This window comes from Herpailurus yagouaroundi, unplaced genomic scaffold (assembly GCF_014898765.1).
Source record: "Herpailurus yagouaroundi ecotype Mexico unplaced genomic scaffold, PumYag 185, whole genome shotgun sequence".
Lineage (NCBI taxonomy): Eukaryota > Metazoa > Chordata > Mammalia > Carnivora > Felidae > Herpailurus > Herpailurus yagouaroundi.
The window spans coordinates 17,881,116-17,906,662 of NW_024412416.1; the positions used below are offsets into that span (position 1 = coordinate 17,881,116).

At 37.0% G+C, this 25,547-nt stretch overlaps 1 protein-coding gene across 4 annotated transcripts in view; it reads left to right on the top strand.

The window, feature by feature from the left end:
* The window catches only part of LRRC28 (leucine rich repeat containing 28), a 152,652-nt gene that overhangs the window by 15,319 nt on the left and 111,786 nt on the right, over positions 1 to 25,547 (top strand). For all 4 annotated transcript variants that reach the window (XM_040493784.1, XM_040493782.1, XM_040493785.1 and 1 more), the window contains 3 exons: positions 5,020 to 5,060; positions 20,990 to 21,027; positions 21,352 to 21,489. In XM_040493784.1, the coding sequence (XP_040349718.1) occupies positions 5,020 to 5,060; positions 20,990 to 21,027; positions 21,352 to 21,489 (217 nt within the window). The remainder of the gene's footprint in view (positions 1 to 5,019; positions 5,061 to 20,989; positions 21,028 to 21,351; positions 21,490 to 25,547) is intronic.

The window sequence follows — 25,547 nt, forward strand, 5'->3', positions numbered from 1 at the left end:
ACTGCACCACCCAGGCGCCCCTCCAGTTGTTTTTTTAAATATTGTTATTATAATAGGTGTGAAGTGACACCTTGTTATGGTTTTGATTTGCATTTCCCTAATGCTAATGATGTTGAGCATGTTTTCATGTGCTTGTTGGCCATTTGCATATATTTACAGAGTATTCAAATTCTTTGCCCATTTTTAAATTGGGTTGTTTGGGGGGTTTTTTGGTAAGAGTTCTTTATATACTCTGGATGCTAGACCCTGAGCAGGTACATGGTTTACAAATATTTTCTCCCATTTTACATGTTGTCTTCACTGTCTTGTAATTCATTTTCTTGTAATATCCTTTGATGCACAAAAGTTTTTAATTTTGGTGAAGCCCAGTGTATCTGTTTTTTCTGTTGTTCCTCATGCTTTTGGTGTCATATCTGTGAATCCATTGCCAAATCCACTATGATAAAGATTCACTTCTGTCTATTTTTCCATGAGTTTTACAGTTTCAGCTGTTCTATTTAAGTCGTTGGTCCATTTTTAGTTAATTTTTGTATGTAGTGTCAGAGGTCCAACTTCATTCCATCTTTCATAACTGCTATAAGAACTTAAATACATTTAATTCATGACTTCTTTGAAATGTGTTTTTAGAAGTCAGAAATGGAGCAGGTTTTGCCGAACCCTGAATCATAGCGGTTTGCAACAGCACAATTACTTCTTTACTCACACTGTCATGACTCTCTTATTGCTTGGGGACTCTGGTTAATGGTGTCCAAAGTCAGGGATGGAGACTGACAAAGCCTGCATCACGTGGAGGTCACTATGAACTTTCTGAGCTTTTATGTAACTTTTTGTATTTCACTTCAAAATTTTATTTTTATTTTTTTCATTAAAAAAAAGTTAATTAGGGGCGCCTGGGTGGCTCAGCTCAGGTCATCATCTCACAGTCCTTGATGGAGCCCATCATTGGGCTCTGCCCTGGGTGTGGGGGCTGCTTGGGATTCTCACCTTCTCTCTCTGCCCACCCCCCCCACCTCCCAAAATAAATTTTTTTTTTTTTAAGTTTAGTTGTGGGACTAAAGGGGGAAAAAAAAACATTTCATTCACAAACTGTCACAATACACACAACAAGCTTCGCGGTGTTTGTAAAGACACATTTCAAAGTCATGAATTAGATGCGTTTTAGTTCTCACAGCTCAGGCTCTTGAAGGCTAGCACTTCAACATAATTCCACTGAGAGAGTAAGTCACTTAGCCACATCCAGCTCGAAGAGACAAATGCAGTCCTACCAGGTGCCCAGCCAGAGAAGAGGAAGAAGCAGGTGGCTCACAGTGCCTACCAGGGCACATCACTCAGCACAGTGTTTGCAACATATTTGAACTATTTGTTCCAAGATACACGATTTAAAAACGTTCGCATGTAAGGAGGTAGGCAGTTTTCCTTAAAAGGGTGTAGTAAAACATCATTGATTCAAAATCAGAGGTAAATTTTATACTTAAATGTGCTTGCTGAAGGTTACTTTTACATTCCCCGTAAAGAAGAGTTGTTTAGCTAAGTGCAATGTGGGATTTAATGCAGAGAATTTTGGCTTAATTTAGAAAACATTTGTAACTAGTTTAGCAGAAAGTAATTCAGTGATGCTTACCAGTGCTTACCCGTGCAGTGGGCTGCTCATTTGTCAGGCTGGTTGGGCCTGTACTAATTAATAAGGGTTCGGGTTTTTCCCCACCCGTGTTGTAATGAACTGCAATTTTCTTAAGGTCACCTTGCTTATTTTTAAATAAAAACACAGTGTATCTAACCGTTAATAAAGATATGGTAATGCACCATTAGCAGTAGAAACATTATTCAGTGCTTAATTGTGTGTGAAGCTGTGTATCTCAAAAGAGCTAACCAGTTTCTCATGGGATAATTAGGATGCTGTTGGATGGCACGAAATCGTCATCTGGAAAAAATGATCACAGGTCAAGATATGATACTGATTATAGCAGATAAAATAGATGAGTCTTTTTTCTGGATAAGTTTTTCCTTTTTAGAGGACCAGCTATTATTAAGCCTCTTACTGCCCCCTTCCCTCATCCTTCCATCCCTAGTTGCCTAGTTTGCCTAGGAAGCTTTGTATGTATGCCCATAAATGGAAATGCATATTCTCCTTAAAAGAGAAGATACCCATACTAAAAGAAACATTTTGAGGATTTCTGCAGATCCAAGAGTAACATCTGAGGAAAGACTTGTCATGAAGGACTTCATTGCATATATTGATATAAAAACATGTGGGGAAAAAAAAAAAGAATCACAGCATTCAGCATTTGGAAACTAAATATAAGTGACTTTATCAAAAATGGGTACTCAGTAAATGCTTCATTGTTCTCATAACAATATTTGTATTTAATATTTGGTTATCATAAAAGGACAAGGATATATGTGTATATAAGCAGCTTTGGATGCTGTGGCTAAGTATTTAAATTCATCAGTATGCCAACTTAAAGTGGTAATATCATTTCCTTGTTTAAACCAGTGGATTTCTATTGTGTTCAGAATTTTTAAAAAGTTTTCCCATTTTATAAAATATAAGTTCTAGTGGTCTGTTCCAGGCCACTCTGCGAAGTCATTATAAACCTTCATACCCTATGGCCCAGGCATACCACACTAATGGTGTTTCTCTTACTGTTTAGAACCCAAATTGGATGTAATATGATTGATTACTCAATTATGTAGCAGTTTATGTGCATACCACATTATCGAATGTAATGGTTTTCAATTATATGAGACCTAACATGTTCACTGTTAAAAAAATTCAAATGATACTAACATAGAGTGAAGACTAGAGAGCACCCCTGATCCTTTTCCTAATGATGATCATTGTTACTTGGTTTCTGTCTGAAAAATTAGTTTGTTGCAAATACAAAACCTTCTAGTCCTCAACACCTATTAACACAATTGTTTTTATAACAGGATTTTCGAAAGTGTAAGATCTGTTCAGGAGTAGCGTTCGGGAGTTACAGCAAAATAGATTGTATTTGCAATTTCCCAGACACACCTCCCTGCCTCACATTTTCCTGTGTTGCTTCTTGTGCCTAGAAAGCTGACCAGAACCCTTCCTCTCTGCCCCATAGCAACCTCTGATAATTTATATTTGTCTTTAGGACTCAAGCTACACCTAATTACTTCTAAAAAAACGATTACTGATTCTTTGTTATTGATACCTAGCTTACCTACAGTATGTTTGAGTGTAGAATAAATATATATCTGTTACTCCTGACTCAGTGTGCTCCTTCAGTCTTAACAACTCCTGTCTTTGTGTTTGTGTGAATTTGACCTGGGTGGCGGGGAGGGGGGAGAGGGAGGGAGAGAGAGAGAGAGAGATGCAGGCTGGCTTTCAGTTGCTTAGACGAGGCTTTTCCTTTTGCCTCTGGCAGAGAGAAGCCCACTTGCAATCTGGGAGTGGGATTTCTGGGATTCTTTTTGTGGAAGGGCCAATCCTTCCAAAATCGGGACTGGGTAAGGCACCTAGATTGTTCCCAGCCTGTCTTTCCAGTGGCCTGTTTCCTACCCCTGCCACCCCCCCCCCCCCCCCGGACCACCTGAGCCCCAGGACCACTCTGTCCTGAGCTTAGTTAGGTCTGGCTTTCTGGCACCTGGGGATTTCCCTTATTTATTTCGTTTTTCCGAGGCACACAAATTGGGAGTTTGGGGGTGAGTATTAGTTTTCTAGGGCTGTTGTAACAGATTACACAGGATAGGGGGCTTAAAAGAACAGAAATGTATTCTCACTGTTCTGAAGGCCGGAAGTCCGAAATTAAGATGTGGGCAGGGTTGGCTCCTTCTCAGGACTCCAAGGGAGAATCTGTTACTGTTTCTTTGGTTCTGGTGGTTGCCAGTGATCCTTGATGGTCCTTGGCTGTGTCACTCCAGTATCTGGCTCTGTTGTCAGATGGCATCCTCCCCTCTGTGTATGTCTGTTAAGAACAGTGTAACTTCTTCTGTGGCCGTTTCTCAGAAAGACACTGATTTTATTTATTTATGTATTTATTTATTTATTTAAAGTTATTTATTAAAAAAAATTTTTTTTTTCTCAACGTTTTTATTTATTTTTGGGACAGAGAGAGACAGAGCATGAACGGGGGAGGGGCAGAGAGAGAGGGAGACACAGAATCGGAAACAGGCTCCAGGCTCCGAGCCATCAGCCCAGAGCCTGACACGGGGCTCGAACTCACGGACCGCGAGATCGTGACCTGGCTGAAGTCGGACGCTTAACCGACTGCGCCACCCAGGCGCCCCTAAAGTTATTTATTTTTTATTTTTTAATTTAATTTTTTTATTTTTTAAAATTTACATCCAAATTAGCATATAGTGAAACAATGATTTCAGGAGTAGATTCCTTAATGCCCCTGACCCATTTAGCCCATCCCCCCTCCCACAACCCCTCCAGCAGCCCTCAGTTTGTTCTCCATATTTATGAGTCTCTTCTATTCTGTCCCCTTCCCTGTTTTTATATTATTTTTGTTTTCCTTCCCTCATATTCATCTGTTTTGTCTCTTAAAGGCCTCATAGGAGTGAAGTCATAGGATTTTTGTCTTTCTCTGACTAATTTCACTTAGCGTAATACCCTCCAGTTCCATCCACGTAGTTGCAAATGTATTTATTTATTTTTGAGAGAGAGAGAGAGAGAGAGAGAGAGAGAGCAAGCAAGGGAGGGGCAGAGAGAGATGCAAACGGAATTCCAAGCAGGCTCTGCACTGCTCAAACCCGCGAAACTGCTAGATAATGACCTGAGCCGAAATCAGGAGTTGGGCATTAACCCACTTGAGCCACCCGGGTGTCCCAAGACACTGATTTTAAGCGTTCAAATTTATACATTTAAACTGTAGTATGGGCCATGTAAACATAAAACCCAGACCTGCTGATTTATTATTTATGCATTATTTCCTTCAGATTTACACTGCCCCCCCCCACCAAAGATAATACTCTGTGTTTAAGCTCATTAGAACTGTTTGTACATATCTCAAAGATAAAATTTAATTCTGAGTTTTTAATTTTCAGCCAGAAAACCTTGCTCAGAAGCTTCCAAACCTTGTGGAACTGTGAGTCTGTTTATTCATATTTTTATACACAACAAGAATGAAAATACTTTTAAGTTATTTGAAATAATAGGACATATAATTTTAATGTATTCATTTATTATATTTTGGTGTCATGGTCATAGAGGTAGACCTGAAGTTCTGCTAACCCCAATAGTATTTTAAAGTATTTTACCATTTAAATTTGTGTTTTAAATATTTCACCTCAAGGTAGTAAAGATAATGAAGGATACTTCCACCCACCCCCTATCCCCCCACCCCTGGGTACAGCCTCTTTGTCACAGAATCCTTCTGGATAGTCAGTATAATTGGGAAGATTTATTATTGTTACTACATGTGATACTTGATATAAATAGTCCAATGGTATAAAAGGTTTAACACACAGAGGAAAAGCCTATTTCTCTGTGTCCTCCACACTGCATTTGTTTTTTTAATTCTTTTGACAATTACCTCCATAATGCTAAATAATATGTTTACACCTTTGTTTTCTGGTGCATCAACTTTAAGTCTCTATTGACTTACCCATAAGGAAGATACTTAGAACCTTATATTTCCCTTGCTTTCCAGCTCCCTGCTAATTTTGTTGAAGGAGGAGTTTGCACTGCTGTTTTTTGTTCTCTTAATTATTTGGCAAAATTTTCAGGAGGTAAAGTAAGGAAAACTAACTTTATACCTCCATCTTTAATCTGGGAGTCTATCGTTTCCTGTCTCCCCACCGCCCCATCCTTTTATTTTGAAAAATTTCAAACTAACAGAAAAGTTGAAAGCATAATACAGTGAACACCCATATACACTTCACTTAAATTTAACCAGTTAACATTTTGCCACATTGGCTTTCTCTTTCTTTCTCCTACAGTCTTCCTCCCTTCTTCCCTTTCCAGCTCTCACACGCACACACACACAAATTACAGACATTATGATACTTTACTACTAAATATATCAGTATGTATCTCCTAATAATAAGGGCAGTATTGCACATAATTATACTATTATCACACTTTAAAAGTAATATTAACTCAGTAATATCATCTAATACGCATTTCATATTTTAATTACCCTAATCCCTCCCGTCCCCAATGTCTTTAAAGTATTGTGCAGATTTGTCTGATTTTTTTCCTCTTGATTAGATTCAGTTTAATCATCTTTGGTAATGTTCTACCCTATTTGCTTTGTCAAGTTTTTAATTTCATTCTCTTTATATATGTGTGTGTATATACATACATATATATATATACATATATATATACATATGCATATTTTTTGAAAGCCTTTGAGAGTGTTGCATACGTCATTTTTTTTTTTTTTACCTCTAAATAGTTCAGTGTGTATTTCCAAGAAAGATGTCTTAACATTATTTTAGGTCTATTTTTTGTTTTTATAGGTTCTTTATAGTTTCCTTCATAAGGTTTTGAACATTTCTAAAATATATTTCTAAACATTTAATATATAATTTTTTGCTAGTGTAAATGAATTTTCTTTTTTTTTTAATTTTTTTTTAATTTTTTTTCAACGTTTTTATTTATTTATGGGACAGACAGAGACAGAGCATGAACGGGGGAGGGGCAGAGAGAGAGGGAGACACAGAATCAGAAGCAGGCTCCAGGCTCTGAGCCATCAGCCCAGAGCCCGACGCAGGGCTCGAACTCACGGTCCGTGAGATCGTGACCAGGGCTGAAGTCGGACGCTTAACCGACTGAGCCACCCAGGCGCCCCTGTAAATGAATTTTCTGTTAGCTCTTCTAAGCAGTTATTTTTTCAATATATGACCACTGTTGGTTTTAGTATGTTAACTTTATATCCTGCTACCTTGCTAAAATCTTACTGAATTAGTTTTATCATTGATCCCTCAAGGTTTTTCAGGAATACTCTCATGTCTGAAAATACAGATAGTGTTGTTTCTTTTTTTCTAAACCTTAATGCCTTTTATTTATTTTCTCTAGTCTAACTGCATTGGCTAGTCCCTCCAGAACAGTGTGAAATTGTACTTGAGATAATGGGCATCCTTGTTTTGTTTCTGGCCTTAGTGGGAATGCCTCCAGGGTTGCCCCGTAAGAAAGATGCTGACTTTACAATTAATGTGTGTATGTTCTATTGTGTTAAGTAAATACCCATTTGTATTAATAATCTATTGCTGCTTAACAAATTACCCCAGAATGTAGGGGTGCTTAACAGAGTAAATACTTATTATCTCATATTTTCTGAAGGTCTAGAATCTGGGCTTGGCTTAGCTGGGTATCTTGGCCTCAGTGTCTCTTTCAAGGCCGCAATCAAGGTTGTTGCCCAGGGCTGCTGTTTTTACCTGAACATTCAACTAAAGAAGTATCCTCTTCTGTGTTCACTCATGTGGTTTTTGGCAGGATTCAGTTAATCTCAGGTTGTTGGTCCGAAGGTCTCAGTTCCTAGCTGGCTGTTGGCAGGAGGACTCAACTCCCTTAGTTCTTGCCACTTGGCTTCTCTATAGTGTTGCTCCCGACATGGCGGCTGGCTTCCATCAGCACAAGGGAAAAAGCAAGAGAGGGTATGCAAGACAGGAGCCACAGCCTTTTTGTCATCTAATCATGGATGTGACATCCCATCACTTTTGCTATTTTCTGTTCATTAGAAACAAGTCAGTAAGGGGGTGCCTGGGTGGCTCAGTCGGTTAAGCGGCCGACTTCGGCTCAGGTCATGATCTCGCGGTCCGTGAGTTCGAGCCCCACGTCGGGCTCTGTGCTGACAGCTCAGAGCCTGGAGCCTGTTTCAGATTCTGTGTCTCCCTCTCTCTGACCCTCCCCCATTCATGCTCTGTCTCTCTCTGTCTCAAAAATAAATAAACGTTAAAAAAATTAAAAAAAAAAAAAAAAACAAGTCAGTAGGTCCAGCCCACACTTAAGGGGAGGCTGTAACACAAGGGCCTAAATGCCAGGTAGTGGAGATCAGTGGAGACCGTCTTGGGGGCTGCCTACCACATCATTAATTCTGACTTCCTCAAGAATTTTTATTAGTAATGGGTGTGGAATTTATTCAAAGCCTTTTTCAGACTTTAAAGAAAAAATTCTTGAGGACTTCAGGCAGAAAAATGAAACAGTCATGAAGATGAAGATAATTGCAATGTAATACCCCAAACTGTATCATATATCCAGCGGTGGTTGCTTTCAGGCTTGACAGTGTTTTTCTTTGAGCCCTTTAAAAGTATTTTTATATAATATGTATAATATAATGTGTAAATGTTTATATATAAGTTATATACTATAACATAAATAATATAACTGTTATGTGTATATTATATAATTATATTATTATATATTAAATATATATTAAATATACTGTATATTATATAACATAATTATTAAGTATATATTAAATTAATAATTATATATTTATTAAATATTAAAACAATGATCTATGAACTAGTAATATATATTAAATATATTATTAATATATATTATATTATATGTTATGTAAATATACTATATATAATAAGTTAGTGGGATTTTAGTCATTTTCCACATGTATTAATATATCATTTTTGTCTGGCTGCTTTCAAGATTTTGTTTTTTGGTTTTCAGAAATTTAACTATGATGTGCCTTGGTTTAATTATCTTTGTATTTATGTTGGAGTTTGCTGAGCTACTTAAATCTGTGAATTTATGTCTTTTCCCAAATTTAATACATTTTCAATTATTATTTCTTTGAGTAATTTTTATGCACTGTTCCGTTTCTCCTTCTTGGGCACTGTTTACACATTACATCTGTTAATGTTGTCCTACATTCCTCTGAGGTACTGTTCATGTTTCCTTCAAGCTTTTTTCTCTCTGCATCTTAGAGTAGGTCATTTATACTGATCTTTTTCAAGTTCATAAACTCTTTCCTTTGTAACATTAATCCTGTTGTTTAGCTTCATCTTGTAATTTTTTCAGTTTTAGGATTTTCTTTCTTTTATTCTATTTCTTTATATTATAGGCATATTTTACTTTAGATCACTATGTATATCTATATAAAAATTTCTTGTCTGCTAATTCCAACATCTTGGTTATCTTGAGCTTGATCTCCATTGTTTATTGTTGTTAATGGATCACATTTTCTTGGGTTTTCATATGTTGAATAATTTTAGATTATATCATGATAATTGGGGATTTTATGTCTTGGAGACTGGAATCTGTTGTATTCATTCAGAGAGTGTTGATATTTTTGCTTTAGGAGGTAATTTACCTGGTTTGACTCAGACAAGTAAACTGGTTTTTGGAGGGCAGCTGAAAACTCAGTCCAGTTCTTTCACCTGGACTGTAATTTCTTCCATATTTGCATGGTTCTGGGATTGCCATTGATTTAGACAAAGTTTATAAATAGAATTTGGGGTTACGCTTCCCTGGCTCTTTTTTTCGGGTATTTTCCCTTTACTTGCCAGTGGTCATGGTTTCCCTGAAATCTGTCCTCCTGTTCTTTAGGTTAGTAAGAATGAAGTTTCCTATTAGAATTTTAGCCACTTTGCATGGTAACTGTCTGTACCCTGCCTTACACTAAATGCTGCTTAAAAAACAAAACTCAAACTCACCCAGTGCCATTCGTTCTTCTAAGGTTTGACTCTTCTCCAGGATGGCTTGTTTTTGTTTACTCTGTAGTGCCTTAGAGTCGTGTGTGTGTGTGTGTGTGTGTGTGTGTGTGTGTGTGTGTGATCTGCCAGAGGATCAGTCCGGTGGGAGTTTATTCTGCTGTACTGAATTGGAACTTGCATTCTTTTATTTTAACCTCTCTGTGTCTTTATAACTCAAGTGATTTTCTTGAAGTCAACATTAGTTGGTTGTTTGATTTTTGACCAATCTGACAATCTAGGCCATTTAACTGGAGTGTTTAGATTGTATTACATTTAATGGGATTACTGATATGATTCATTTTAAGTCAACCATCTTACAATTTGGTTCTATGCGTCTCAACTGTTATTTATTTTTTCCCTCTTCTTTCCTTCTTTAAAATTATTTCAGTGTTATGTAGGACCCCATTTTACTAACCACTACTGACTTATCAACTCTCAGTGTTTTAAGGCTTACGTTGTGCTTCCTTAACCTTTTACAGTCTCCCTTCACATAACAGACCACTTACTTCACTTGTAATGTGGGAACTGTACATCAGTACTTCGTTCTTTGTGCTGTTGTTGTATATGTGCGTTTGTGTATCTGTCAGCATACGAATATACGTACGTATCATGTGTATGTCAGTCAGGGGCCAGTTGGGAGATAGAAACCGTACCCCTAGTTGAAACAGGGAAAATTAATATAAAGAATTGCTGACTAGTGAGGTGTTATAACCGCTAAAAGAGATTAAGAGAACTCTGTGGTATTCAGAAGTAGCAAGTACAAAAAACAGCTATTACTTCTGGGCTGAGAGAAAGTAGACAAGGAAGGGACTGAAAAGACTTAGGAGAGCTCCAGCCCCTAGGCTGAGATTGAGAGCTCTTCAGTGAAGGGCCTGACTGGGAGCATACAGCCTGCTGGTGGCCGAGAAGCTTGCCAGCTGGTTTAGGCTGGAGCCGATCTGTAATATCAGCTCAGTATTGGAGGAAGGTGTTGGTAGTCTGGAGCTGGTGTGTAGAAGCAGCTTGACAGTGTGGCCTACCTACCACAGAAGTGGCCACGGGGTGGTAGTACAGTTGCCTGAGGCCCGTTGAAGCTGGTATGTAGAAGTGCATTGATGGATGGGGAGAGTGGGCCTGGGGGTGCGGCCAGAGCTGCTTCAGAGCTGGGTGGGGAGTCACAGTTGGAGGATGCAGCTTGAGGTTTCCCAACAGGGCTGCCGAGGTGAGTGCTTCTGGGCCTTGGCTCCTGTGCTAAATAAACAGTTGCTGGGGGACTGGACCCAGAAGGGAGGTCCTTGCTGCTGCTGTCATCTGGTAGAGTCACTCCAGTGCCCTCTTCCAGCCCTAATGTTAGGCCAGTTGACAAGGGAGAGTTGACAGCGTCCAGGTCAGTCGGGTATAGAAGGTAGATCTGGAGCTGACAGACCAAACTGATACATTGTTAATTCTCAAGAAATTTAAAATGAGGAAAATTGTCTTTTATATTCATCCCTATATTCTCTCAGATTTCGTTTACCTGAGTAAAGTCTTTATCTCTCCTTTTTTAAAACAAATTAAACTTTTTCCTTTGAGATAATGGTGGATTCTCATGGAATTGTAAGAAATAATACAGAAAGATCCCGTATACCCTTGTAGTTTCCAGCAGCATTCACATCTTGCATAACTATAGTGCAAGATGAGCACCAGAAAATCGGCACTAGTGTTATCTTCCTCCAGTGTTCATCATTTTCTGTGCACTCATTTGTGTGTGTGTGCGTGTGTTCTGTGCAATTTTATCACATGTGTACATTTGTACAATCCCTACCATAGTCAGGTAGAGAGAGTACTTTCATCACTGCAAGCATTGCTTGAACTGCCCTTTAATTTTTTAATTTTTATTTATTTTTAAATATGAAATTTATTGTCAAATTGGTTTCCATACAGCACCCAGTGCTCATCCCAACAGGTGCCCTCCTCAATGCCCTCCCACCCACCCTCCCCTCCTTGAACTGCCCTTTTATAATCATGTTACACACGGTCCCCAAACCCTGGTAACTGCTACTCTGTTCTCCATCTCTATCATTTTATCACTTTAGCAATATTATGTAAATGAAAGCATATAGTATGTAACCTTTTGGGACCTTTTTTTCATGCAGCACAATCCCTTGAGATCCATTCAAATTGTTGTATGTATCAATAGTTTGTTCCTCTTTGTTGCTGAATTATATTTCACGGTATGGATGTAATGCAGTTTCTTAGACCACTTACCCATTGAAGGACATATTGGTTGTTTTGTTTTCATGTGTAATAATTGATACTGCTTGTAGCATTTCTGTTCTTTTATTTATTTTTTTGGTGAATAAGTTTCCATTTCTCTGAGATAAATGACTAAGACTGCAATTGCTGAGTCCTGTGGTAATTACACGTGTCACTTTTTTTTTGGTTGAGATATAATTCACATACCATAAAATTCACCCTTTTAAGTATGTAATTCAGTGGTTTTTAGTATATTCACAAGGTTGAGCAACCATTACCACTGTCTAATTCCAAAACATTTTCATCACCTCAAAAGAAACCCATTTAGCAGTCATACCTCCCTCCCCCAACCCCCTAATAACTCCTTGGTGACCAATAATCTGCTTTCCATTTCTATGGCTATGCCTGTCGTGGACATTTCATGTAAATGGAATCATACAGTATGTGGCCTTTTGGGTCTTGCTGCTTTAACATAGCATGTTTTCAGGGTTCATTTATGTTGTAGTATGTTTCAGAATGCATTCTTTTTTGTGGACATACCATGTTTTGTTTATCCATTCTTTAGTTGATAGATATTTGGGTTGTTCACACATCTTGGCTATGGTGAATGATGCAGTTATGAACATTTCGTGTAGAAGTTTATATATGAGGGGCGCCTGGGTGGCGCAGTCGGTTAAGCGTCCGACTTCAGCCAGGTCACGATCTCGCAGTTCGTGAGTTCAAGCCCCGCGTCAGGCTCTGGGCTGATGGCTCAGAGCCTGGAGCCTGTTTCCGATTCTGTGTCTCCCTCTCTCTCTGCCCCTCCCCCGTTCATGCTCTGTCTCTCTCTGTCCCAAAAATAAATAAACGTTGAAAAAAAAAATTAAAAAAAAAAGTTTATATATGAATGCGTATTTTCAGTTCTTTAGGGTTTATCCTACTGGTGGAATTGCATTGTTAGCTTTGTTTAACCTTTTGAGGAACTGCCAAACTGTTTTCCAAAGCTGCATCATTTTACAATTCCACCAACAGTATGTGAGGATCCTAACTTCTTCTCCACATCCTCATTAACACTTGTTACTTTCTGTCCTTTTGATTATTGTCATCCTAGTAGGTGTGAATTGGTATATCATAGTTTTGATTTGTATTTTTCTATTGATCTTTTTTCATTTGCTTATTGGCTGGTTATATATTTCTTTGGAGAAATGTCTATTCAAATCTGTTGTCTATTTTTAAATTATGATATTTTTATTGTAGAGTTGTAAGAGTTTTTTATGTATTTGTATGCCTTATATATTTGAGATAGCTCTATATATTTAAGTGCTTTATATTTTTGAGATATATATATTTATATATTTGAATGCTTTATATATTTGATACCATATCAGATATATACTTTTAAAATATTTTCTTCCATTCATGGTTTATCTTTTCACTTTCTTGATAATTTTTTATCTGGCATTTTGTGTTTTGGTATCATATCTACGAAATTGTTTTAATCCAACATTATGAAGATTTACCTCTGTTTTTCTTACTTAAGTTGTATCATTTTAGCTCTTACATTTAGGTCTTTGATCCATTTTGAGTGAATTTTTGCATACGATGCAATGTAAAGGCCTAACTTCTATTTTTGCATATGCAACTCCAGCTATCTCAGCACCATTTATTGAAAAGGATACCCTTTGCCTATTGAATTGTCTTGGCACCTTTGTCAAAAATCATCTGACCATGAACATGTTGGCATATTTCTGGATGCTCAATTTTTTTCCATTGATCTATTTGTCTATCTTTTTGCCAGTAGCACACAACTTGATTACTGTAGCTTTATAGTTAAGTTTTGAAATTGAGAAGTATGATTCCTTCAACATTATTCCCATTTCTCAAAATTGTTTTAGCTCTTCTAAATCCCTTGCATTTCCATGTGAGTTTTAACATCTGCTTGTCAAATTATGAAGAAAAAAAGGTATCTGTGATCAATGGTGGCGATGGTATTGAATCTTTAGATCAGTATGTGGAATATTGCTGTCTTATGTCTTCTAATCTATGAATGTGAGATGTCTTTCCATTTAATTAGGTCTTCAATTTCTTTCAACATTTTTGTGTTTGAACACCGAACACTTTTCAGTGTAAAAATCTTGAATTTGTTAAACTTATTCCTAAGTTTAACTTATTCTTTTTTAAAATTAAAAAAAAATTTTTTTAAGTAGGCTTCACACTCAGTGCAGAGCTCAATATGGGGCTTGAACTCATGACCTGAGCTGAAATTAAGAGTCGGACGCTTAACGAACTGAGCTACCCAGGCGCCCCAGTATTTATTTATTCTTTTGATGCTGTTATACGTGGAATGGTTTTTCTTAATTTCACATTAGAATTGCTCATTTCTGGTATGTAAGAATACACCTGATTTTTGTATATTGATCTTTTATCCTCAGCCTTGCTGAACTCATTTATTAGCTCTAATTTTTTTTTTTTTTGGTAGATTCCATAGGATTTTCTATATACAAGATCATGTCATCTGCCAGTGAAGATAGTTTCATTCCTTCCTTTCCAATATGTATGCCTTTTATTTCTTTTTCTTGCTTTATTTTTGGCTGTAAAATGGAATATTGAATAAAAGTGGTGAGACCAGACATCTTTGTATTGTTTCTGCCTGATGTTAGGGGGAAAGCTTTCAGTCTATTGCCATTCAGTGTGATGATGGGTATAGATTTTTCATAGGTACCCTGTATGTAATTTAGGAAATTCCCTTTTATTGCTTGTTTGTTGAGTATTTTTAGCATAAAAGGGTGTTTGATTTTGTCATATGGTCTTTTTTTCATCTACTGAGATGAATGTGTTTTTTTTTTTTCTTTATCCTGTTAATATAGATGTTGATTTTTGCTTGTATGTTGAACCAACCCTGCATCAATGAGGGAAAATCCCATTTGGTCGTGGAGTATAATCCTTTTTATAAGTTGCTGGGTTTGGCTTACTAGTATTTTGTTGATGAATTTTGTGTCTGTATTCATAAGGGAAACTGGTCCTTGGTCTTCCTTTGTTGCGATTTCCTTGGTTTAGGTATCAAGGTAATATTGGCCTCATAGAATGAGTTGAAAGAGTTCCCTCCTCTCCTTTTTCTTTCCTTTTCTTTTTTTTTTTTTTTAAAGTTATCTGCTCAGTTACCTTAGTGGTCACCTGATGGTTAGATTAGAGATTTCCTTTGCTACCTGAATCCAGTAGTCTCCCAGTCTTTGCTGAGGACTTCTGTTATTGTATGGTGGCCAGCCAGGCATTCGACAACTTTGCCTTATCCTGAGCTTCCTGCTTATGCAGGAGCCTCAAGCTCGGCAGAGCTGATTGCTTAGAGTCTTTCACCTCTTTCCTGAGCATTTGCACGTTTCTGACCTGCCTTAGACCTTCTAGAATTCCAGAAATACACCAGAGCTTTTCACAGCTCCTCTGGACATCTTGCCCAGCTTTTCCATTTAAGGTTTTTGGTTGTCTGTTGTTTGCACCAGCTGTTATTTATTGACTCAGGTGGGTGTGAAGTCAAACAATTGCCCATAATGTGTTTCAACTGGGGAAAGAGTTTTTGTAGGGGGCAAGTTTCTAGGCAGATCAAATTAAAAAGAGCTTTGCAGGTGGGACCTTTCAGGGAGCCTTGAGACAAAGTCAAATGACGCCAGTTCCCTGGGAGTGAGTGCTGACCTGGTTTTGTCCCTTCAGGTGCTAGGCACGCTGCCGCTTTTTCACTTCTGGACCGGGTTTTTGTTTTGTTTTTCCATGCTTCTGCAGAGTGGAGAGTGAGGGATACAATTAGAAGAATTGAAAAGGCCCCAAAGTTCACACAGCTCACTGTGCTTACTGAGATTTTTGCCATTTTTCTTAAGATATAACCCTCCTTGTATCACTTTGGTTAGTTTCCAGAATTTTGTACATAAGCTTCTTACTACTACTTTTGCCAATATTCTTGTTGATTTTATGTAAAATAATTTTTGGAGGCCCTTACTCTTTCATTTTTGTTCTGGATTTGTAGTTTCCTAAGAAATTGCCAAATAATTTTCCAGGTTGGCTCCACCTTTTTATATTCTCCCCGAGCAAGGTATTGTTTCAGTTTCTCCACATCTCACCAGTATTCGGTGTTACCATTAGTTTTTATTTTTGTCATTTTGATAGATGTGTGGTTTTATGTCATTGTGATTTTAATGTATATTTTTCTAATGGTTAATGATACTGAACATCTTTTCAAGTATGTGTTGGTTACCTGTGTCTTTTCTTCAGTGAAACACATTTGTTGCTCTTTTTCTAGTTGGATTTATTTTTATTCTTCAGTTTTAAGAGGTTTTTATTTTTTTTTTTTACAAATTATAGAAACCAGTTCTTTGTTGTATATGTTGTTTACAAATATTTTCTCCCAATTTGTAGTTTGTCTTTTCATTCTCTCTTTTTTTTTTAGAAATTTATTTATTTCAAGAGGAAGAGAGAGAGAGAGAGTCTCAAGCAGCTCTGCACTGTCAGTGTAGAGCCCAACACGGGACCCGAACTCATGAACTGTGAGAATGTGACCTGAGCCAAAGTCAGACACTCCCACAACTGAGCCACCCAGATGCCCCTATCTTTTCATTCTCTTTCTATTCTTCTGTAGAGCAAAAGTTTTACATTTTATCAGTTCTGCTTTTATGGATCATGTTTTTAGTGTCAAGTCTAAGAATTCCTTGTCTAGCCGTAGGCCCTGAAGATTTTCTGTGAGAAAAAATCTCACATTAGTTTTTTCTCTGAAAATGTTACAGTTTTTGTTTTACAAACATCTTCATAGTCTTGAAGTTTTTGTTTGTTTTGATCTTCTGGAATTAAAATGCTTTTTTTTAATATAGATGGCAAACAGCCCATATTATTTTATTTTTAAAGTTTATTTTGAGAGAGAGAAAGTGCATAAGCAGGGGAGAGGTGGAGAGAGAGGGAAAGCAAGAATCCCAAGCAGGCTTCACGCTGTCAGTGCCGAGCCTGACATGGGGCTTGATCCCATGAACCATGAGATCATGACCTGAGCCAAAATCAAGAGTCAGATGGATGTTCAGCCAACTGAGCCACCCAGGCACCCCTGGAATTAGAATTCTTGATGACTTTTTTTTTTTTCTTTCAGCAATTTTATGATGTTCATTATCATCTGGCTTGCACAGTTTCTGAAGAGACATCTCCTGTTATTCTTATATTTGTTCCTCTGTATGTAATGTGTTTATTTTTTCTTTATCTACATTGAAGATTTTTGATTTTATGCTCATTTTCAGGGATTTGATTTTGATGTATCTTGTGGTTTTCTTTTTTAAAAATTTTTTAACCTTTATTTATTTTAGTTTTGAGAGACAGACACAGAGTGTGAGTGGGGGAGGGGCAGAGAGAGAGGGAGACAACAGAATCCGAAGCTCCAGGCTCCGAGCTGTCAGCACAGAACCTGACACAGGGCTCGAACTCACAAACAGTGAGATCATGACCTGAGCTGAAGTCAGCCGCTCAACCGACTAAGCCACCCAGGCGCCCCTTCTTTTTCTTTATATTTGACATTTGTTTAGCTTCTTGGGTTCGTGTTTCTATGATTTTCATCAAATTTGGCAATTTTTTGACGTTATTTCTTTAGATATTTATTTCTATACTCCTGTCTCTGTTTCTGGGACTCTTGCATGTTTGTTACACTGTTTAGTATTTTCCTTTAATCACTGACACTCTTTTCAGTTTTTTTCCATCTTTTTTTGTCTCTGTGCTTCAATATGGACAAATTATATTTCTCTGTCTTCAGTGTCAGTAATATTTTCTTCTTCAGTATCTAATTTGCTGTTCATCCCACCTAGTGAAGTTGTTTTACTTTGTTCATTATGTTTTTGATCTCTAGGAGTTCTGTTTGGTTCTTCTTCATACCTTAACGTCTCTCTTGCAGTGTTCATATTATCCTTTAAATAGCTTGCTATATTTTTTGTAGTTGTTCTAATGTCTTTGTTTGCTAATTTTATTGTTTCTATTATACTGGATATACTTGTATTGACTGTTTTTAATCCTGGGTATTGGTCACACTTTCTTGATTCTTGGCATATCTACTACTTTTCGATTGGATGCTGGATCTTATAAGTTTTACATTGGTGAGTCTGTAGACTTTGTTGTCTGCCTTTTTCTTGTGCTGCCTTATTCTGGCATGAGGTTATTTGCAGTTTAGTTTGATCTTTTCATGGTTTGTCTCCACACTTTGTGAGGACAGGTCTAGAGTAACCTCTACTTTAGTGGTATTTTAACCCTATTACTAAGGCATGGCCTTTATAGGATCTGATTTGAATGTGCCAAATAATCAATAAGACTTGCTGCTCAGAACTTAAATGCCTTCTAGTCTGGTGTGAGCTCTGTGGACCATTCAGCAGATAGATTTTCAGTTACTTTGCCTAGGCTACATTTTACTATTTAGCTATCAGAGAATCCTTCAGTTTTTACAGGATTTTTTTCCCTGTAGTATCCTCTCCCCCAAACTCTACCCCACTACCCCACAACTTCCAGTTGCCTCGGTTTCTCTGAATTCTGACTTGTGTCTCCATAACTTAGTGAGACATACATACTTTGTTTGGGACGCAGTCCTATACCATCAGTTTTACATCCAGGCAGAAACCTAGGGATCTTGTGTGGCTTGCCTTGTTTCTTCTCTCTCACATAACATAATCCTAATTTCCTGTTTTTAGTATCAAAATAATTGTGTCATATATTCCTTCCAATTTTCTTTTTGCTTACAGCAGTCAGGTAAATCTGGTCCCTGTTACTCCATTATGGCTGGAAATAAAAGTCCTGATCTTTTAATCAGCAACCTTTTTATTTTGGAACAATTTTATATTTACAGAAAAGTTGTAAAGATAGTACAGAGTTCCAGTATACTTCTCATCCACTTTCTCCTGTTTTTAGCATCTTAAAATTTTGTCAAAACTAAGAAAGTGACATTGGCATAATACTATTAAGTAAACTTCTGTATTTAATTTTATTTAAAAAACTGCCAGACCACCTTCCAAAGTGGCTGTACTGTTTTGCATTCCCACAGCAATGAAAGAAAGTTCTTGCATTATAGGAGAACATGGTGAAAACTAGTTACATTGAAACTCCAAAATTTCAATTACTTTGAAATTACAAAAAGCAAGTAAAGAGAAGTGACTCAAAATTGTTGAACCTTTGATTACAGTTGACTCATGATAACTGTGTAACAACAATAACAGTGGCATTCATGGCACTCTGATTATTCTAAAAGCCTTACATTTATTGATTTATTTAATCCTTACAACATCCCTGTGTCGTTGGTGTTACTATTCTCTGCTCCTACAGATTATGAAAGTGAGAAGTTGAGTTTGGCCACATGGCTACTGAAATGCAGTCATTCTGGCTCCAGAGCTCGCTCTCTGATCCATTCCACCAGTGATGATTCTTTATCAGTTGCACATCACAATAACTTGAGGAGTTGACATGGTGTTTCACTTGGTGGGGGATGGTCCTGGGCTACATTTTGTAGTTAGGATTGGGAACATTCTCTTCTTACTGTAGACCACATCTTTAACGTAGATAAATTTAATGTGTTAAAATACAACTTTTGATTTCATTCATGATGTTGAGTGCTTTGGTTCATCTTTTGATTTCGACTTTTTAGGATCCTTTTGCATATGTAGAAATTGAGGCAAATGTATTGTGGGTAACTGAAAATCAACTGTCTCTTTATTTTGGTCTCTAGGCACTCTGGCTTTTGTATAACAAATGTAAATGTGTGTATATGTACGTATGTGTGTGCGCGTACTTATTTACATAGAGTCTTTTAGTTCAAAGAATTTTTAGAGTCACCTGAGAGTGCAGTTAGGAATTCCTTCCTAAAATTAATGTTTAAAGAATATGGATTTTAAAATGTGAAATAAGTTTATACGTACAAAGCAAGGAATAAAAATATCATAGAATGGTATAATTGTTTAACATGTGTTAGGCCCTGCAGGTTAGTACCTACACAGAATTTATTAAATGCAGCATGGAATAATCTTAAATGTATTAATTTTGTGTCTTATTTTGTGTCAGTGACATTTTAACCTTTGATGTTAGGTTTAATAATGTAGAAGAAAATTTCAAAATTAAATTTAAAAATACTTTATGAAGACTGATTGATGAGGCATAGTAAATAAAATGATAGTTTTGAAAAGATCAAAAAAATTTCGTTCTCTGAAAATCAGTGATACGAATTTATTTATATTAACATTTTATATTATGTTATGTAGCTAAGTTCCATGCCCAATATGGGGCTTGAACTCACAACCCTGAGATTAAGAGGTGCATGCTGTGCCAACTGAGCCAGCCAGGTGCCGCATACATTTATTTTTTAAAATTATTACTATGTGATCTCCAGTTGTCACTGTTGTTTTGTTCTGAATCAGGCTGCTGCTGATTGCATAAAGTCTCCACCAGAGGGTGCTAAAGATACTTCAGTGGGAAAAGTGTTATTTACTTAGGCTTGCCTGGACTTGTCAGCCGGATAACCTTTTTTTTTTTTCTTTTTTAAGAAAAGAATTTGATTCTTGTTTATGAGATTTCCTTTTGCTGTGAAATAAATTATGTACCTTGACAGTTGAGTATTTTGACAGATACTGTAAATGATCAGCATTTAGTGTCTCCATTCTTGGTTCTCTGTCAGCATATTAGCTTGAAATAGCCTTGGTTTGCTTATTTTGTAAGTCTTCCATTTGAAATTAAAAGTTGCATTTTCATTTACATAATGTGTTGATTTTTCTTTACACAATAGGTGTTTTTCTGAAAACCCGAATACTTTAAAATGAACTAGAAAAACTAGTAATTTGTTTTGTAATTTGTAATTTGTTTTGTAAAACTAGTAATTTGTCAGTTTAAAAAAATAACTCAAAATACATCTATTGTGTATGCTTTTATTTTAAAATAACAACTTAAATCAGTAAATAGGTTTAATATTTGCCGTTCCAGCATAAAATACCATTCTGAAAATATTATTAATTATCTGTGATGACCATGTGCTTTATGGCATGCACTTAGATTGGGGTATGATAGAACATTTTGGTCCCTTTATATTTGATAAATTTCTAAGTGAGCATTTTACAAATTGGTTATCTAGCAAAAGGACTGAATGATAACAGCTCCATTTTTTTTTCTTCTTTCCCCACAGATACCTTCACTCAAATAACATAGTTGTGGTGCCAGAAGGTAAGAACACTCCAATTTTAGTTACGACATAACCATAGTTTAAGCTTTGCTTCATAATAGTAAAGCAAATTTTGGTTGGTGTATTAGGAATTTTACTTATAAAGCATCTTTAACTTGTTAGTTTCAAAGATTGTCTCCCCTAATTAGTAAATTCAGTTAGCAGTTTTGATTAAATTAAAAGATCTATGTTTTTACTATTTTGCAAGCAACAGAGGCAGGGATATTAACTATTAAAATATTTAATTTGGTAGTACTTGCATTAAAGATTTGTCATAACACTTGGGTCCAATTAATTTTGCCTTCACCTTTCTTTTCTTTTTGAAGCCATTGGATCTCTCGTAAAACTCCAATGTTTGGATCTTAGTGACAATGCCTTAGAAATTGTTTGCCCAGAAATTGGTCGTCTGAGAGCTTTACGTCATCTTCGATTAGCTAATAACCAACTGCAATTCCTACCTCCAGGTAATCGTAGTCTCTAGCACAAAGTAGTTTCTTGCCTATTTACAAATCTGTTATGCCTGTTTCTCACTGTGTGTCTAGGCAGTGGGCTTTGGGTATATTTAGGATTTGAGGTGGTCCGTTTGTTTGAAGGTGAAACTAAGGGTGAAATGTGTTTAAGGGAGTTTTCCCTGATACAGACATGAGAAGGTGGCATTTATGCTTTTACCTACAATTACTACAATTATGTATCGCAGTCAGTGCCCCGTCAAGTCACTGCCCTGGCGAAATATTTGTACAAAAAGGTAATTCAGTTCAGAATATTTTACATAGAGAATTCAAATGAACTTTGCATGATGTAATCATTTTAGTATCAAAGGAAATACGTACAGTGTTTTCTCTCATTCTCTAGTGAGGTAATTGTTGTACATTAACTTTGATTTAATAAATCTTACTAGAATTTCACAGCAGAATTTAAGTTTGAGTCCTGGGACTAATTGTCAGTTCTGCCTACTGAATATCCTCTTAGATTGTGATGTGCCCGAGTATGGTACCAAAATTCTGCATTCTCCTGAGCTGCCATTAAACCCCGTGACTTTCTTGTAGGGAGCATCCAGGGACCTTCCTTTGTGAATCCATACATTTGCAAGTTTTGCCATATGTCATCTTCCATATTTAAAAAACAAAAAAAAGATGAAGTATGTAAAAAATTTTTTTTTTTAACTTGTGCTTTAGGTATTATATGGAAGTTAGTTTGCATTCAAGAATGAGCAGAGAAAAAGGCAGATGTCACATTGTTGAGGCTTATTTCTACTTAGTAACTCAGGAACACCAACCAGTCTCTTAGTGTATCCAGGTGAAATGTGTGACTCAACCAGAATTACAAATTACTACCTGTTGTGGGACTTCAGGGTCATGTGAGAATGTTAAAAACTACTCATGTTTAATCCATGAATGAAAAAATCTGTAATATTTCTTTGTGATATAAAAGACACCTTCTCTAAAGGTTTTCAAATATAAAATTTTCTGAGTGAAGCATTATAACTGATTAATTTTTAGGCTTTACATGCTGGCCTTAATATGTAGGCTCAATATTTACAAAAAGAGTACAGCAGTTGACTCTGCTTAAGAAATTCTTTAACCCCATATAATTACTGTCTTACATTTTCCAGTTACAGTTAATACAAAAAAATTTAATGTGGTGTAGGAATCTGATCTTTTCCTTTAGAGTTTATTGTATGTAATCGGGCTCAGTGGTGTTTTATCATTCTAGCTTTCAAGGAGTTTATATATTCAGATACTCAGGAAATTAGATTCTCTTTTGGAGATTGCCTGGGAAATGTATCAGTAAAGATAATACTTCGGGTTTTCATACTCTCATATATGAAACTTCTACAAGATCTATTGTAGAATCAAAATACGTGAATATAATACTGTACTTATAAGTCCTTTTTCATATAAATTTAAGGAGCATATGACAAATGCAGTTCTCTGTTAAACCATTGTTCCTTATATTCTATTATTCTGTTTTTTCCTGTAATATAAGAACATTTTGTGGTAGAATGTGGTCATTTCCTTCCATTATATACTCTTGGAGATTAAGGATGTGCTACTGATATCATTGACTGTTTCCTAATAACCAGTGAAGGGTATAGGTTTTTGGACTGCTTTCATACCATTTTTAGTTTATATTTCACCTGTTGCGTGATTGTAAGCATTTATTTCTGGTTTTGTTTCCATAGCTCTCTTCTGTTGTATATGTTTGGTTTTGCCTGTTTTGAGTAAAATTACATATAGTAATAGCTGTATTTTGAATAGAAACTTTTGACTGAGCCGTATGTAGATTTTTTTCATTCTAGGCCATCATGAGTGGCAGTGGACTAGATCTTACTAATTATTTGGTTCACTTTATCTTTTTATGAGGTAATTGCGAGTGTTATGATTTGAATGGCAGTGGGGCTAGGTACATGTCCCCCAGTGTTTGATCGTGTTGGTCATATACAGTGGGAAATATTCTAAGTGTAGTTAAAAAAAAAATGTGAGGGCTCCCATGTTGTCTCCATTTGATGACAGTAGAGATCATTTGATATTTGATTGTTAGCTCCACCCAGTCCTGGCTATTATGTATGATATAAACTTCTATGTGTCATATTTCTTCAAAGACTTAACATTTCATTATGTGTATTTGTTGTGGTTGAAAACCTTTGAATATAATTTTGTATTCAGTATTTAAAATTTGAAAAGTTTTATACCGATATTTGAAAAATCTGAAACATTTGAAAAATCTAGATGCATATAGAGTTTTAAAATTAGGATCTACGAATGGATTATAGGGGTTTCATGAACGCCATGTAGTTTGCACACAGTTTGGTATCTGCGATTATGTACATGTTATGAAAAAGGTCCAGTGTTTCTACCAGTTTCTCAAACACATCCATGACTCATAGTGGTTGATTCTGTTGAGCTGTCTGCCAATACCCACATGGTAGTGGTGGCCTTGTGGACTGGAACTCATCTTCTGGGATGTCTCTTTCCCCCATTCTGTTAGATTGCGTGTCCGGCCATTTTCCTACCTTGTGACGTGGCCTTATCTCTACAATTGATTGGTCCTGGTGTTGGTACACCTGACCCAAGCAGGACAGTTCTCATCCTGAGAATTTTAGAAGAGGCTGGTGAGGGGCAAGGAAAGAGAATAAGAGAGAGCAGGGAAATTGGAAAAAGAAAATCAACCTCTCTTTCTCTCTGGGCTGTTGCACAATGCTGTGTAATCTTGTGAGGCACTGGGAAGTAGGCACACGGACTGGGAAACAGAAAAAGAAAGAAAGACGAAGGAGATACACAGAAGATGGAGGCAGAGACATTCTATGTTTTCTTTAGTATCCCAGTTACTAGTTGTATTCTTATGGCTCATAGGCTTTGCTTTGTGCATAAGATCACTCTTGTTGGCTTCTGTGAAGCCAAACAGCCAAAAGAGCTCCGCTTAACACGGCCAAAGGCTTCACATGGCCATTCTGGGCAATAGGATTAATTGCATCTTGAACTCTCCTCTTTGCTTAACTCTTAATGCTTGGAAGTTGCAAAGGCTCTTACTAGTAGTAGGAAGTTGAGGGTTAGCAACGGCGTGATCTGTATGTTAGCAATAGTATGTGTATAAAGTGGTTCATCCTGTCATCTGTTTTTTTTTTTCCTCTTTGCACCATATTAGACATCTTTCTCTTTTTTTTTTCCCCCTGAGCACAGGTCATTTTTTAGGAAGAACAGAGAACACTGGTGGGAAGTAGTGACAGGATACAGGAATGTAGAGGCAGCTTAGAAAGAATGTGTTACTAAGTCAGCGTAGGGGAGGTGCCACCTTTCCTCTGCCCTCTTAGGGTCTCCAGCTCGGCCCAAGAATTAACTGACACAAGACAGATCCACAGGAGAAAACTATACAGATTTTACTTAGTAATTTTTACACGTGCAAAGGAAACCTCACGAGAAAAATGAAGACCGGAAGAAGTGGTTAAAGCCAAACACCTCTACACTAGATTGGACAAAGGGTAGTAGTTATGAAAATGTGACCAGACAAAGGGGTTTGGGCTAGGGCAGTTAGTTGTGAAACAGTGACTAGGAATGTAAAGGTTGGCTTAACAAGTTTGGTTTGTTAAGATTTCCCTGGGCCTCGACTCTCCATTTCTGGCGATAAGAATGTCTCCCTCCTGGTACAGGGAGGACACCTTTTACATGGGAGTTTCTCTCGTGCTTCTAGGGAAAAACGTGCCTCCTTGCTTCTGCCACTTTCCAGTGTCTTTAACTCAAAATAACTAAATAGCCAGACTCGCATATTTCGGGGTGGCATGCCCTGAACTCCTCCACCAGCCACCACAGTGGGCCATGACAGCTTAATCCCACTTAAAACACATCCGTGGGAATCATCCTGCTCAAGTGTTGAGAGCCCTAAGCGTGAAAACATCAACTCCCCAAAATTACTGGTTCAGAGTTGCTTGGATGAGAGGGTCCCTGGGGCCTGTTGTACCTACATGCATGTGGCAGAGCAGCAGCCTTCTGTGGAAAAGGCCTCAGCCACTGGGATATGGATACTG